At 42.9% G+C, this 16,564-nt stretch overlaps 1 protein-coding gene across 1 annotated transcript in view; it reads left to right on the top strand.

The window, feature by feature from the left end:
• Nucleotides 1-16,564, top strand: part of LOC140188130 (PDZ domain-containing protein GIPC1-like) — a 114,852-nt gene that overhangs the window by 63,007 nt on the left and 35,281 nt on the right. Inside the window, exons 4-5 of the mRNA XM_072244106.1 lie at nucleotides 10,667-10,779; nucleotides 12,493-12,574. Coding sequence (XP_072100207.1) covers nucleotides 10,667-10,779; nucleotides 12,493-12,574 — 195 coding nt within the window. The remainder of the gene's footprint in view (nucleotides 1-10,666; nucleotides 10,780-12,492; nucleotides 12,575-16,564) is intronic.

Genomic DNA, 16,564 nt, shown 5'->3' with positions numbered 1-16,564 from the left:
GAAGCAGTGTACCAGAGTGTGGCTGATCTCTCATGAAAACAGCTACTTGGAGCCACAGGTGAGAGCTGAGTGCCTGGTGAGGACCAAAGGTGATTGAGCCGCCCCAGAATGGACACGATGAGCCCTTTCACCAGAGGTGCTACCCCTTCTGGGACTCCCGAACACCCCAATATTGGGGGTGTATATGGGGTATCTCAGCACAAGTTATAATAATAAGCCAATTACCAATATGACTTCACTTCTCGGTCTCAATTGAATGCGGTATGGTAGCGAGGCAGAAATTGCATCGCTTCACAATCATCGGGATTCCGTTCTTGACCCTGACTGTAAGGAGTTTATACGTTCTCCCTGTGGTTGTACGGGTTTCTTTCGGATGCTCCAGTTTCATCCCTATTCCAAAAGATGTATGGCTAGGGTTAGTAAGTTGTGGGCATGCTACGCTGGTGCCAGAGGATGGTGACACTTGCCCTGCACAATCCTTGCCGATTTAATTTGGTGCAAGCAATGCATTTCACTGAATATTCCAATGTACGTCATCAACATCATAAAATGCCCTTACACCACTGGCATTTAGGGCAGCAATGAAGGTCATGTTCATCTCTGTCTGTCCTTGGCCATCTTCTCTATTGTGCTCCAGGTGTGGTTCAGGGTCCTCATTTCTACCTCTACGGTACAGAACCAGGTTGCCTTTGGTCTCCTGCAGTTCCTTCACCCTTCAGAGGTCCAATGAAGTGCTGTCTTGATGGTGGAGTTGGCCTCTCTTCTCATCACATGTCCAATTCATCTCCAACATCTCCTCATGATGATTGTGGCCATGTCTTCTTGGTGACACTGAAGGGGTAGGGCATGTTTGGAGATCTTTCTTGGTCAGAAGATATGGAGGCTCATGGTACAGATTGACGGCAGCTTGGCAAGATCGTTCTCTGTCATGTGCCAGCATTCTGACTCATACAAGAATGTGGACAGAACCCAGCTCTGGTACAGCTTCACAGTGTGAACTCTGTCATTAGTTGGAACATAGCATTGGATGACAGTCATGTTCACTTGCTTCCCTTTCAGTCTGGTTCTCATCAGCCTGCTGTTGACTGGTTTCCATTCCAGCAAGCACTTCTCACTGCTTTTCTTCAAAATAACAGCTACACCATCATGGTGCTGACCCTCTTCCCATCCTGAGTATAAAACTGTCTCACCAGTTGCTGCCTTTAGTTTGCCAGACCCAGTCCATCTGCTTTCACTGACGCCCAGTATATGAAGGTGTAACGACACATTTCTGCAGTTACTTGTGCTAGCTTGCTAGTGTTGTACATGGTTTGTCCGTTCCAAAAGAGAATTTTGGTCTTGATCTAGGCTGTGTTCTGATCTTCCTTCATTGTGCCAGTAGCTTCCCCTTGTTTTTCACTACTGTCAGCATGCAAATCCCGGGTGGAGACTCAGGAATACCATCGTGCTCAGATGTAAAAGGATTCTTCTTTGCCGCTTCCGTAACAATTTTGTTTGACCAGTCAGGGTTGTTAGACCTGAGCTGAACCCCTGAACCTGGAGGACCGGTGGACCACTCTTAGTCTGGCCTCTACCCTTTGACCTGTTTGGCATGGGTGACCCTACCAGGAGTCAAAGCATAAAGCCCAGACTCCAACCAGAATAGTTTCTGGGTCATTGAGGCATGTAAGCCTCCAAAAACTACGACAAGGCTGTTGGAGGGTTTCGATGTAGACATGACAAATAATTATTTTCTCTTTTAATATGAAATATAACTAAATGCCCTTTAAATATAGCTGAATAGTTCTCTTTGTCCCAGTGAAGTTGTATTTAGGACAGTCATCTACCAGGAAGCAGATCACAGGATCTCTTGGGCTTTCCCATTCATTTGGCCACGACAGTCTCTGAATTCCATTGCACTCTTTTGTTCTCTTTGCAAAAACCAAAATACTACTTAATGGTGCTTCAAATCCATAAGGGTTAACAGTGAAAGGTGAAAAGTTTAAGGGGATCCTGAGGAAGATTGTGAGAGTGTGGAACAAGCTGCCAATGGAAGTGGTGCATGCGAGCTCGATTTCAATGTTTAAGAGAAGCTGGGATTGGTACATGGACGGTAGGAATACAGAGGGCTATGGCCCGGGTACGGATCAGCGGGAGTATGCAGTTTAAATGGTTCAGCATGGATGAGATGGGCCAAAGGGCCTGTTTCTGTTTATTATTGTAACTTATCCTAATTTTTTAATGTATGCACTGTACTGCTGCCACAAAAACAACAAATTTCACAACATCCATTCAGAGGCCACTTATTCAGGTACACCTACTCACTAAGGCAAATACCTAATCAGCCAATCACGTGGCAGCAACTCAATGCATAAAAGCATGCAGACATTGTCAGCCATTCAGTTGTTGTTCAGGTCAGAACGGGGAAGAAATGTGATCTAAGTGACTTTTGACAGTGGAATGATTGTTGGTGCCAGACAAGGTGGTTTGAGTATCTCAGAAACTGCTGATCTCCAGGGACTTTCTCACATAACAGGCTCTAGGGCAGGGCTCATTAATCTTTTTTATGCCATGGACCCCTTCGGCATTCCAACTTAAAATTAATTTTTAGTTTTTAGAGACACATCAGTGTGAAGGCTGTTGTTGCTCAGCTTGAATGAGAACATTAAGCTATGGGGTGGTCTTTGACAAAGCTACACACATGTAATGTTGGATAGTCAATCGGTTTCAATTTTTTGTGTTAATGGTTACAAGTGCTGAAAATCCTGATTCACAAAGATATGTTGTTGCAAGTGGAATTAAAGCTTCCATAGCTCGATTTATAAGGTGAGGATAGTCTTCTCTCAAGGAACACCAGAATTCTCCAAGGCTTTTTGAGTTAAATTGCAATTATAGTGCGTTTCCTGTCCTAAGACCAATAAGTTCATCTTTGGCTAGATCAACATCTTCGATACAGCTTATATCAGAAAGAAAAGGGGTGGGTGGATCTATGATTCAACTTTAATGCTATCAGAATGGAAATAACTTCTGAAAGAGTTCTGAAGTGTTTCCAGGTGTACACAGGTGTCACTCTTCAGAGAAATTGACAGAGAATTTTGTATCTCAACTCCATCTTGATAAAACACTTCCTTCAGCATTTGAAAGTTTGCAAAGATGTATGCCTCTACTCTCTTCTTCCACGTCAGCAGCTTAGCCAAGAAAGCTTGTAGTTTTTCAGTAGAAACATAGTGGTGACTACAGGACCTTGAATTGAAAGATTTATTTCATTCATATGGTTAAAATATCTGCCAGGCAAGCCAACCCATGGATACAATCCTTTCTTATCAAACTGTTCCAAGGGAGGGTTTTCTTTTTCTTTCAGAAAAAATGAAACTTCTGTCCTTAGTTTGAACAAGTGCTTCACGACTTGTCCTCTTGAAAGCCAGTGAATTTCTGTGTGGTGAGAAGCACTTCATATTCTGCACCCATTTCTTAACAGTCTTATAAAAATGCAGCTATTCTGAGACCTGTTTCTAATAAAGTTGATGGCTTTTATGGGCGTTGACAGAGCTTCTTTCAGGGTTGTTGGAAGAGTCTTTGTTGCCGGTGCATGCGTGTGTAAAAACAATGAGGAACTTCCTTTTACACTAAAGATGTATCACCAAACATCACAAGAGCCCCATCTGTCCAAAGAGTACAAAATTTCTCTTTACAAAGTTTTGTTTGGCAAAAAAACCTTTTGCCATTTCAAAATGGCAACGGCCTTTGTAGTTTCTAAAAGGGACTAACAAAATAAGAATTCTTTGATGCTGTCAGCATGCAGATAACAGACGAAACCAAGCAGCTGACCGATTGAGAGATGTCTGTAGTTTCATTCAGTTGCACACTGAATGGGAATTGCGAGGCTGCCAATTTCTCAATGACCTGCTTCAAAATGTTAAAAGAAGTATCAACGTTTCTAGAATGTATCACATTATTAGATAAGAGAACCACTTCCTGTTTTTTTCCTCTGTTCCAGTCCACAGACCAGCTCGACCATCTCTAGTGCACATGGCTTTACTGAAGTCTCTCCAATAGTGTGGGGCTTCTTTTCTTCGGCAGTCCAGTAAGCAACTTTATAGAATGCCTCAAGAAAAGGTTTTTGTGAGATGGCAAATCCAAGTTTTGGAAGTGTCCCAACTTTTTGAAATTGGAAGCTTTCTTTGCATGAGAAAACCCACATCTTTAGATGCACTTTCAGGATGGACAGACATGAGGTGCTCTTTCAGTTTTGCTGGCTTCATACTTCCATTCTGTACAAAAACTTTCATGCCCCATCTATTATTGCAAGTGAAACCATATAATACATAGTTGTCATCACACTTCCTTTTTTTCCACATTTCAACTTAAGTTCGGTGTGCAAAAAATATAAAATATTTAAAGCTAAAATAAAATATTTGATTCAATTGACATTCTTTGAAACAATACTCTTGGATGGTTTTAAGTAATTTGTTTGATAAAGCTGCCAGGAAATAATTAAGTGGTGTAGGATACTCAAGAAATGTTTATGCCAGGTAAGTAAAATAAGGCAGGTTTTGCAATTTATCTGAAGTTTTAACACTTTTAATGATTTTTAAATACTCGGATACACACAAGAATTACAGCAGTAGCTCAAGCATTGTGTCCTTCCTGGAATACAGATATTGTTGCACGTGATATCACAAAAGGCCTCGAGGTCTTACAGAGAGTTAAGAATTCTCATTCGAACTGTCCAGTTTTGCAAAACTTTAACAAACAATAAAAACAACTCATCTCCTTCTACACATTGATCAACAAGCAATTGTAGATTGGGATTATTGGAGAGTAACGTGGATGTCTGGGTCACAAACGTGACCACGTTTGGTGGCTGAGTGACATCCAGTCGCGGGTCTGCCTGATGGCTGACCAGTTATGTCACACAAGCGTCTGCAGACAGGAAGATGCAATCACGTTCGATCTAGCGGTGGGTCTAATAAAGATCATAATTCAAAGTAGTGATGAGTGTGCTGTAAACGATAGTTTGAGTTGTTTGTAACAACTGTAATGTGATATGAAAATATCTGTGATCCCTATTGGTGACAAAGTCACAGCTACTGCGTATACTACCATGGTTTGTTGCCTACATTCATAATTGAAGGAAACACTAAATTTCAGTTAGAGGTTAGTGAAAATAAAGTTGTAAATTTTTTCCCGTCCAAGTTCACGGACCCCCTGTAATCTATCCACGGACCCTTGAGGGGTTTGTGGAGAGGTTAAGAACCCCTGCACTAGAGATTTCAGAGGATGGTGTGAGAAACAAAGACATCCAGTGAGTGTAAGTTCTGTGGGTGAAAGCACCTTGTTAATGAGAGAGGTCAGAGGAGAATGTCCAGAATGATTCAAGCTGACAGGAAGGCGACAGTAACTCAAATGATCATGTGTTCAGAAGAGCCTTGAAGTGGATGGGCTACAGCAGAAGACCATGAACATACATTCGCTGGCCACTTTATTAGTTACAGGAGGTTCCAAGTTGAAATGGCCAATGAGCGTATAATGTCACAAGAAACCTTCTGATCCCCAACAAATCCAGGTTAAAAAAAATAAGCAACTGGTGTTTTTTGTGAAAATCACTTTAGTCTGAAGTCATGTGTCTTCACGCGAAAATGGAAGTGTGCTGCTCAATTAAGGAAATGTAATGGAAGACTGGCTGAATATGGGGCCGAGTTAACAAAGTTACTACAAGACTAATTATGGCAATAGACTCTTGCAATGTTTAAGGACAAAAGGCAGTTGTTATCAGAGGTGAATCTGACTTTTGATAATCAACTGAAGATTTCCCAAGCAATTAGATAGTTAGTTAACCCTGTGATCCCTATAGGAGCATAAGCCGCCAACAGCGTCCTCTGTCCTGGGCCAATCTGGTGATGGTCCTGGATGACAGAAGGTTGATTGGCCTGCGGCTTCCATGGACAAGCAGGTCTCATCATACACCTTCTAGGCGAAGATCCTTCTTCTCCCAAGGATGAGGTCTTTAGAGCTTCTGTTGGTGTTTTTGTAGCTCTGGGATTTTACCAGATAGGCTCATGCTCAACCCTCCTCCTTTCGCAGCCGGGCTTGGGACCGTCCATGGCCAAAAAAAAAATACAGGCAGGTCTTGCAAGTGAGCCTGGACTGTTGTATGTGATAGTACACACTGGTGACCTGCAGCAAGTCATATTGTCCAGGGCAAATCAGATATCATTTTGTAAAAGTAGCAAAAGGCTGTGGAGGGTGAAAGAAAGAGAGGGAACCAATGCACCCTGACATATTGCACTGTGCAGAAGTCTGAGGCACATACTGTATATATAGCTAGGGTGCCAAAGACTTCTCCATAGAACTGTATTTGTCAACATGGAGTGGAGAACGAGTTTGTAAATCAAGCGGGAACAAAGGTGGACTGCCACGGGAGGGTTGTGGGACAGATGACAAAGGAGAGCCAGGGGTGAGAGATGGCACAGGTGTAGACACACCCAGCCTTGAGTCTCCAGGCAAGGTCTTTTGATACCAAACAGTCGGTTTATTGATAATTACGAATGTCTCTCTGGTGCTTCCCACTCCCTCCCCTCTGCCTGCCCCCTTCCCACTCTCAGTCCACCATAGAGACCCATATCAGAATCAGGTTTATCATCACTCACATATGTCATGAAATTTGTGTTTTTTGTGCAGTGCAATACATAAAATTACTACGGTACTGTGTACAAGTCTTAAGGCACCCTAGCTATAAACATATATGTGTCTAAGACTTTTGCATAGTACTGTATCTAACAGTAAACTGATCAGAAGAGCGGGAAAGCCAGAGAACGGGCTATGACATAGAGAATTAAGGCTAGGCTCAGAGCAAGTCAGAGGGTGCCAAATCATAAACACAAGAGATTCTGCAGATGCTGGAACACAGACAAAATGCTGGAGGGTCAGGCAGGTTCTATGGAAGGAAATAAACAGCCGATGTTAAAGGCCAAAACCTTTCATCAAGATTGGAAAGGAAGTGGGGAAGCGGCCAAAGTAAGGATATGGGGTATGGGAAAGGAGAACACATTGGCTGGCGATAGGTGGGACCAGGTCGAGGGGAAGGAGATGAAGTAAGAAATTGGGAGATGATAGGTGGAAGAGATAAAAGGTTCAAGAAGAGTGAATCTGATAGGAGAGGACAGTGGACCATTGGAGAAAGGGAAGGAGGAGAGGAAACAAAGAAAGTTAATGGGCAGGTGAGAAGATGAGAAGGAATGAGAGGGTCGCCAGAATGGGGAATGGGAAAAGAGAGGAGGGGATATAGGAGAAATTACTGGAAGTTAGAAAAATCGATGTTCATACCATCAGGTTGGAGTCTACCCAGACAGAATATGAGGTGTATTTTGTCTCCTCATCTGCCCTTACTTCACAAATCTTAGTTACTTTCTTTAGAAACACAAGAGATTCTGCAGATTTTGGAAATCCAGAGCAATGCACATATAATGCTGGAGGAACTCAGCAGGTCAGGCAGCGTCGGTGGGCAATAGGTGGTCAACAGTAAGGGTTGAGACTCTCCATCAGGACTGGGAAGGAAGGGGGAAGAAGCCAGAATAAGAAGTTGGGGGAGGGGAAGAAGTACAAGCTGGCAGGTGAGGGGAAGGTGGGTGAGTGGGTGGGAAGTGGGGGGGCTGGGGGATGGTAGCAAAGTGCTTAATGCGATGCTTCTACAGTTCAGGGCGTCAGAGTTCAGAGTTCAAAGTTCAGTTCTGGCGGCCTCTGCATGGAGATCTGTACGTCCTGTCTGTGGATTGCTGGGTTTTCCCTGGGGGCTCTGGTTTCCTCCCACAGTCCAAAGACGTATTGGATAGATTAATTGGTTATTGTAAATAGTCCCGAAATTATGTTAGGGTTAAATTGGGGTTGTTGGGGGTTTCTGGGCCGGTGAAGCTCGAAGGACCGGAAGGCCTACTCCACGCTGCAACTCTAAATAAGATGAAATAAATGAAGTAAGAAGCCAGATGGTGATAGGTGGAAAAAGTAAAGGGCTGAAGAAGAAGAATTCTGATAGGAGAGGAGAGGGGACCATGGGAGAAAGCGGGGGCAGGGGAAGAGGAGGGATCAGCTAGCATGTGTAGTAGAGTGAGTTAGCAGGGAACGCAAGGATGGGCAGTGCGAAATGGGATATCCTACAGAAGTTAGTGGATATGGCCTAGTCCATCATGGGTAAAGCCTTCCCCGCCATTGAGCACATCAACATAGAGTGTTGTCGCAGGAAAGTAGCATCCCTCATCAGGGACCCCCACCACCCAGGTTGTGCTCTCTTCTCACTGCTGCCATCAGGAAGGAGGTACAGGAGCCTCAAGTACTGTTATTACCTCTCAACTATCAGGCACTTAAATCAACTTCACTCAACTTCACTCACCCCATCACTGAACTGTTCCCACAACCTATGGGCTCACCTTCAAGGAGTCTTCATCTCAACTTCTCAATATTTATTTACTTATCTATCTATCTACCTATTTATTTATTAATTACTATTTCTTTTTTTTTCTTTTTGTTTTTTACACAGTTGATCTTTTGCACACTGGTTGTACACCCAGTTGGTCTTTCATTGATTCTTTTATACTTATTGGATTGATTGAGTATGCCTGAAAGAAAATGTACTTCAGTGTTGTATATGTACTTTGATAATAACTTGTCTCTGAACTTTGAACTTTGGGTAAGGGGAATTCAGAATGCCTGGGTTGGTGGGAGATTTTGGTTCAGAAGGACAGCCAATGGATGGAGAAGATGAGCTGGCAAAGATTGGGCAGAAGGAACAGAATTGTCGACATTTCAGGAAACCCTGCATCTGGACCTCATGACTCATATCCCTCTAACCCTTTCCCATCCATATAGCTGTACAAAGATCTTTTCAATTTTGTTATTGTACCTGCCTCAACCTCTTCTTCCAGCAACTCGTTCCACAACTCATTCTGTGTGAAGAGGTCACCCCTCACTATTAAATCTTTCACCTCTCACCTTGAACCTGTGCCTTCTAGTTGTTGATTTCAGGGAAAAGGACAGCGTACATTGACTATCTCTGGCTCTTATGGTTTTATATCCTTTCATCAGGCCTCCCATCAGTGTGCTATGCTCTTAGATTGCCCAAAATCTCCTTACAACGCAGTCCCTCATGTTCTGGCAACATCCTTGTAAATAATATCTGCACGTACTTACTGGCCACTGTGCCTGCAGGTGTATAGGCAGCAATGAGGGCCCTCCATCCGCCTGTCTTTGGCCATTCAGATGTAGAAAGATTCTTCACTGCTGTTTCTGTAACAATTTTGTCTGACCAGTCAGGGTGGTTAGCCCTGAGCTGAACCCCCTGCACCTAAAGGACTGGTGGATCACTCCTAGTCTGGCCTCTGCCCTTTGACCTGTTTGGTGTGGGTGACCCTACCGAGAGCCAAACACAAAGCCCTGGCTCCAGCTAACCTAGCTCTCCAGGTCATTGAAGTACTTAAGCCTTTAAGGTTGTAGTCCTCTTTGAGGACTTCTGCATTCTGCCCGACTTAATGACATCTTCAATAAGAAACCTAAACTGTAGAACTCCAAGCCGGCCCAACTTCTTCTTATAGCCCAGTCCCTCAAGGCCCAGCCATGTCCTTGTAAATCTTTTCTGCACTTGATGGCTCTTTCCTGCAGCAGAGAGACCAAAACTGAACATAATGCTCCAGATCCGGTCTCTGCAAAATCTTGTACAACTGCAACATGCCCTCCCTGCTTCTATCCTCAGTGCTACTTTTCCAATCTCTTGTTCACCTATAAACCCATTGCTCTTTCTCTGGTTTCTTGTGTCTCACGATACAAGTTCCTTGGAGGTACTTTTCATTTAATTAATTTCAAGAGAACTAGAATATAAAAGCAAGGATGTAATGTCGAGGCTTTACCAGGCATTGGTCAGCCCACACTTGGAGAATTGTGAGCAGTTTTGGGCCCCTTATCTAAGAAAGGATGTGCTGGCTTTGGAGAGGGATCCGGGGGAGTTTACAAAAATGATCCCGGGAATGAAAAGGTTAACGTATGAGGAGCATTTGATGGCTCTGGGCTTGTACTTGCTGGAGTTTAGAAGAATGGGGGTGGTTGTTATTGAAACCTATTGAATTTATTGAAAAGCTTAGACAGAATGGACGTGGAGAGGGTGTTTGAAATAGTGGGGGAGTGTAGGATCAGAGGGTACAGAGTCAGAATACAAGGATGTCCTTTTAGAACAGGGATGATGAGGAATTTCTTTAGCCAGAGGGTGATGAATCTGTGGAATTCTTTGCCACAGAATGCTGTGGAGGCCAAGTCATTGTGTATAATTGAAGCAGAGGGTGATAGATTCTTAATTAGTAAGGGCGTCAAAGGTTACAGGGAGAAGGTAGGAGAATGGGGTTGAGAGGGAAAATAAATCAACCATGATAGAATGGTGGAGAAGACTTGATGGGTTGAAGAGCCTACTTCTGCTCCTATGTCTTATGGTTTTAATTTGACAGTGTAAAGTGGATGCATTAGCCACTCATTTTGCTTTCTGTTGACTGCACAGAGATACCCAGGGTTGGATATCTTTCTTTATGCTATATCTTCCACAGTTCTGACAGCTGATAAATGATATAATCAGGACTTGGTACTGAACCATTACCACTACTTTTTCTCTGATTTGTTTTTGCAATAACTTTTCTTTCTCTGAACTTTGCAGATATGATCGCTCGAAGGACAAAATGTGGCAAGTCCGCAGGTGAAGGAAAAGTTGGAAGTGGACGGGAAACCTTGCGTTTAAGGTCAAAAGGCTGTGCAACTGTGGAAGAGGCTGTAAGTGATAATATAGTCCTCAAATCTTCATGCACAAATTGGAAGTGGAGATATGTGGATGAAATGTCACTGAGACCTACACTCAGTGGCCACTTTATTAGGTACACCTTGTGGTCTTCTGCTGTAGCCCAACCACCTCAAGGTTTGACATGTGCATTCAGAGATGCTCTTCTGCACAACACTGGTGTAACATGTGGTTATCTGAGTTACGGTTGCCTTCCTGTCAGCTTGAACCAGTTTGGCCATTCTCCTCTGACCTCTCTCATTAACAAGAACTGCCACTGACTGGATTTTTTTTTGTTTTTCCCACCCTTCTCTAGAAACTCTAGAAACTCGTGTGTGAAAATCCCAGTAGATCAGCAGTTTCTGAGATATTTGAACCACACCATCTGGCACCAACAATCATTTCACGGTCTAAGTCACTTGGATCACATTTCTTCCCCATTCTGATGTTGGGTCTGTACAACAACTGAACCTCTTGACCATGTCTGCATGCTTTTATGCATTAAGTTGCTGCCACATGATTGGCTGATAAGATATTTGCATTAATGAGCAGGTATACCGAATAAAGTGGCAGCTGAGTGTATCATTTTCCTTCCTAATTGCTTGTTATATCTGGATGTGAGACAACAACATCAAAACAAACTAATCTACCAATGCCCTGCTTTACTCTTACCTTCATCTTTTGCCTTCAATTTTTTACCAATTATATTCCAGCCACCATGTTGTCGCTCAATCACATGTCCACAAAATATTGAAAGGCCTAGATAGCGTGGATGTAGAAAGGATGTTTCCTATAATGGTGGAGTCTAGGACCAGAGAGCACAGCCTCAAAATAGAAGGACGTAGCTTTAGAACAGAGATAAGGTGGAATATATTTAGCCAGAAGGTGGTGAATGTGTCAAATTCTTTGCCACAGATGGTTGTGGAGGCCAAGTCATTGGGTATATTTAAAGTGGAGATCCAAAGATAGGCTCTTGATTAGTAAGAGCATCAAAGGTTTAAAGGAGAAGGTGGAAAATTGTTTTGAGAGGGATAATAAATCAGCCATGACAGAGTGGCGTAGCAGACATGTGCTGAATGGCCTAATTCTGCTCCTATGTTTTATGGTCATCCTCCCACAACCTCTTCAGGTTCTCCTTCATACTCTCATTTACTCACTGCTGCCATCGGGACCGAGGTACAGCAGCCTTAAGTCCCACACCACCAGGATCAGGAACAGTTATTAGCCCACAACCATCAGGCTCCTGAACCAGTGGGGAGAGCTTCTCTCACCTCAACACTGAACTGACTATACAAGCCAAAAGACTCACTTCCAAGGACTTCACAACTCATGTTCTCAGTATTTTTAATTTACATATTTTTGTTATTTACATGATTGCCTTCTTTTGCATATTGTTTGTTGGTCAGTCTGTGCTTATGTAGAGATTATCACAAATTCTATCGTATTTCTTTATTTTCTTGTAAATGTCTGCAAGAAAATGAATCTCAATATAGTATATCGTGACATATACATACCTTGGTAATAAATTTACTTTGAAACTTTAAATTTTGAACATTTCCTCATGCTTTATTTAAGGATGACCTTTATACCCATAGATGCTGCCTAATCTGCAGGGCTCCTCCAGTAGATGGCTTGCTGCTACACGACTCCGAACATATTTTGTGATTTTAAAAGGATTATATATTTTTTTCTTTTTTTCACTTTTATAGCCAACAGAATTTGAAGAAAGAGCAACCAAGAAAGTGGACGATCTATTGGAGAGTTACATGGGTATCAGAGATGTAGAGTTAGGTGAGACTTGCATCTGACGAGTTTTGTTGCAGTTTTCTACATGAGAAAGTTTGTATAATGATTTATTTATTGCGATACGGCCCTTCACCTGGCAATCCCCCAATTTAATCCTAACCTAATCACAGGACAATTTATAATGTCTAATTAACTTATCAACTGGTACGACCTTGGACTACGGAGGAAACCAAAGCACCCAGAGGAAATCTATGTGGTCATGGGAAGAATGTACTAGGAAACCCACATGGTCATGGGGAGAACATACAAACTCCTTACAGGCAGGGGAGGGAATGTGTGATTAAACACTGCTCTCATGTCAGTCTTCTCAGTTCTCCCTTCGACGTTGTTCACGTCAAATCCAATCCAAACAAGTGTAGTTGTGTTAATGCACTTAGACCGCTCTCTATTAGTTTGTACGGTCTGATATCCTTCAAAGATCATTCGACTACAGAAAAGTGACTCTATAAATCAGATTTATTGAGTCATTGACCTGCTTACTGGAATGAATGCACACTGATAAATAAATTGTACAGGAAAAATGGAAACAAGGGGTGATGTTTATGGGTTCACAGATCGTTCAGAAACCTAACGAAGGATGGGAAGACGCAAACAACAGGAATTCTGCAGATGCTGGAAATTCAAGCAACACACATCAAAGTTCGATGAAACGTCGACTGTACCTCTTCCTAGGGATGCTGCCTGGCCTGCTGCGTTCACCAGCAACTTTGATGTGTGTTGGTTGAAGGATGGGAAGAAACATTTCTTTGAAAAACTATGTTCCCTTGTAAACAGACAGATGAAAACACACAAAGTGCATGGGAATTGTTTCTAAATGAGCACAAAATATGTATATGTTTATGACTTTTTTGCTTTCAAAATAGGGGAGAACAAACATCCGGCCAGATTCATAAACCATTCAACACCTCCTCATTATTCCTCTTTTGCACTTTCTATCTATCTGTCTGTCCACCTTTATGCAGTACTGTGCTGAAGTCCTAGACAAACACACACACATATATATACTGTATATATAAATAACTAGGGTGCCTGAGACTTGCACAGTACTGTTGTAACTTTATGTATTACACTGCACTGCTATCGCAAAAACACAAATTTCATGACATGTGAGTGAAGATAAATTTGATTCTGATCTGGGTCTCTATTGTGTACTGAGAGTGGGTTGAGGGCAGGGAGAGGTGGATCATGATTGGGAAAAGGGGAAGGGAGGGGGGAAGCGGAAAGCACCAGAAAGACATTCCATAATGATTAATAAACCAATTGTTGAGACCAAATGACTTTGTCCCTCCTGAGGCGCTCCACCCTCATCATTCCCAACATCCTTTGCTCCCATCAGATTTACAAACTCATTCTCTGTTCTACGTTGACAAATACAGTACTGCACAAAAGCTATATCTATGTGCTAAGACTTCTGCACAGGTCTGTATCCATCTATCTATTTGACTTACAGATTAGAAAGATTAAAGGTTAGCCTCATTTGCCACGTATACATCGAAACGTACAGTAGAGTGAAATGCGTGTATTTTGCATCAAATCAAATCAAAAGAGGATGTGCTGGGGGAGCCTGCAAGAGTCACTACACGTTCAGCTCCAGCATCGCATGCCCTAACCCATACAGCTTTGGAATGTGGGAGGAAATCAGGGCAGCCGGAGGAACTTCACTGGGTCATGAGGAGAATGGACTAACTTCTTACAGGCAGTGGTGGGAATTGAACACCGATCTTACAGCTAGTATTGTGTTAGCTGCCCTTGCACTCTACTGTCATAAATCAGCAAATTCTTCGATGATAATAAACCCGATTCGGATTCAGATTCTGACTCAACCGCATCAGACAAAACGGGACTTCTCAGTATGCACATGACGGTGTGGCTAGGCATAGGTCAAATGCCATCTATAAATTTGCTGACGATACAACCATTGTTGGTAGAATCTCAGGTGGTGACGAGAGGGTGTACAGGAGTGAGATATACCAATTAGTGGAGTGGTGTCGCAGCAACAACCTGGCGCTCAATGTCAGTAAGACGAAAGAGCTGATTGTGGACCAGGAAGGGTAAGATGAAGGAGCACATACCAATCCTCATAGAGGGATCAGAAGTGGAGAGAATGAGCAGTTTCAAGTTTTTGGGTGCCAAGGTCTCTGGAGATCTTACCTAGTCCCAACATAACGATGTAGTGATAAAGAAGGCAAGATAGCGGCTATACTTTATTATGAGTTTGAAGAGATTTGGCATGTCAATAAGTACACTCAAAAACTTCTATAGTCGTACTATGGAGAGCTTCTTGACAGGCCGCATCACTGTCTGGTATGGAGGGGCTACTCACAGGACCGAAAGAAGCTGCAGATGGTTATAAATCTAGTCAGCTCCATCTTGGGCACTAGCCTACAAAGTACCCAGGACATCTTCAGGGACCAGTGTCTGAGAAAGGCAACGTCCATTATTAAGGACCTCCAGCACCCAGGGCATGCCCTTTTCTCACTGTTACCATCAGGTAGGAGATACAGAAGCCTGAAGGCACACACTCAGTGATTCAGGAACAGCTTCTTCCCCTCTGCCATCCAATTTCTAAATGGACATTGAAGCTTTGGGCACTACCTCACTTTTTAAAATATACAGCATTTCTGTTTTTGCACATTCTTTTAAATCTACCCAATATATGTAATTGATTTACTTGTTTATTTATTATGTTTTATTTTATTTATATTTTTCTCTCTGTGTGCTAGATTATGTATTGCAGCTGCTGCTAAGTTAACAAATTTCACGTCAAAAGCCAGTGATAATAAACCTGATTCTGATTCATTGCAAGAATTTCTAGGCTGGAAAAAGCTGGGAATATCATATTACTGCCCAGCCCAAAGATGATTTATCAGATTCTGGGAAGGGATTTATGATTTCCATCTCTACAAAATAGACAGACCTTGACCCCTGAAAACTTTGATCTCTCTGTGTTCATTTTTCTCAAAATGACTCAGAAATTCCTTCACTAGTTATACAAGCCTTATTAAAAATTGTACATTTCGTACTTCATTTCTGCGTAATGTCCGCCTACCCCTCATTGTTCATGGGAAAGTGGACTTACTGCCTGCTACACTGCAGACATTTCGGGCAGCAATGAAAGTCCACCATCTCTGTCTGCCATCGGCCATCTTCTCTATTGTGCCCCAGTCCTCAGTTCTCTATTGGGTCCTCAGTCGCACACAGATACAGAAGGATTCTTCATTGCTGTTTCCGTAACAATTTTTTTTGACCAGTCAGGGTTGTTAGCCCTGAGCTGAACCCCCGAACATGGAGGACTGGTGGACCACTCTTAGTCTGGCCTCTAGCCTTTGACCTGTTTGGCATGGGTGACCCTACCAAGCACCGAAGTATAAAGCCCTGACTCCAGTCAACATAGCTCTCGGGGTCATTGAGACAGGCAAGACTCCAAACCCTATGACAAGGTTGTAGTCTTCTTGGAGGTGGAAAAGTAACAGAAAGATAAAAATAAAGACGAACTACTACATGGTTGTAAATGGTTACAAGCCCTTCCTGGATTACGGACACCCTGTACATACAAACGAGTGTTTAGGAGACTTGTGGGATGGATACAGGTGGACTTTAAACACAAAATTTTCTGGAAATGCTGAAAATCCAAACACACACAAAACACTGGAAGAACTCAGCAGGCCAGGCAGCATCTATGGAGAGGAATGTTTCAGACTGAGACCCTTCATCAGGACAGAACTAGTGATGGATCTGTTAGCTGCAGGCCTCTTCTGCTGAATGGGAACGGGGCAGTTGCAAATGTCTTCTCTCCCACTCTTGCCGCGTCCCACCAACCTCGAGCTAAATGTCTGGGTGGAGCTGAGCAAAACTGGGAGCCCTAAAAGACACACTTGCCCACTGACAGAGGCGATGAGGCCACACTCCCCGTGCCCGCTCGCTCTCCCATCGCTGATGTGTCTGCTCATTTCCGACATAAAAGCCGTTCCAATT

The sequence above is a fragment of the Mobula birostris genome, chromosome 26, assembly GCF_030028105.1.
Source record: "Mobula birostris isolate sMobBir1 chromosome 26, sMobBir1.hap1, whole genome shotgun sequence".
NCBI lineage: Eukaryota > Metazoa > Chordata > Chondrichthyes > Myliobatiformes > Myliobatidae > Mobula > Mobula birostris.
This window is presented reverse-complemented; position numbering and strand designations above follow the sequence as displayed.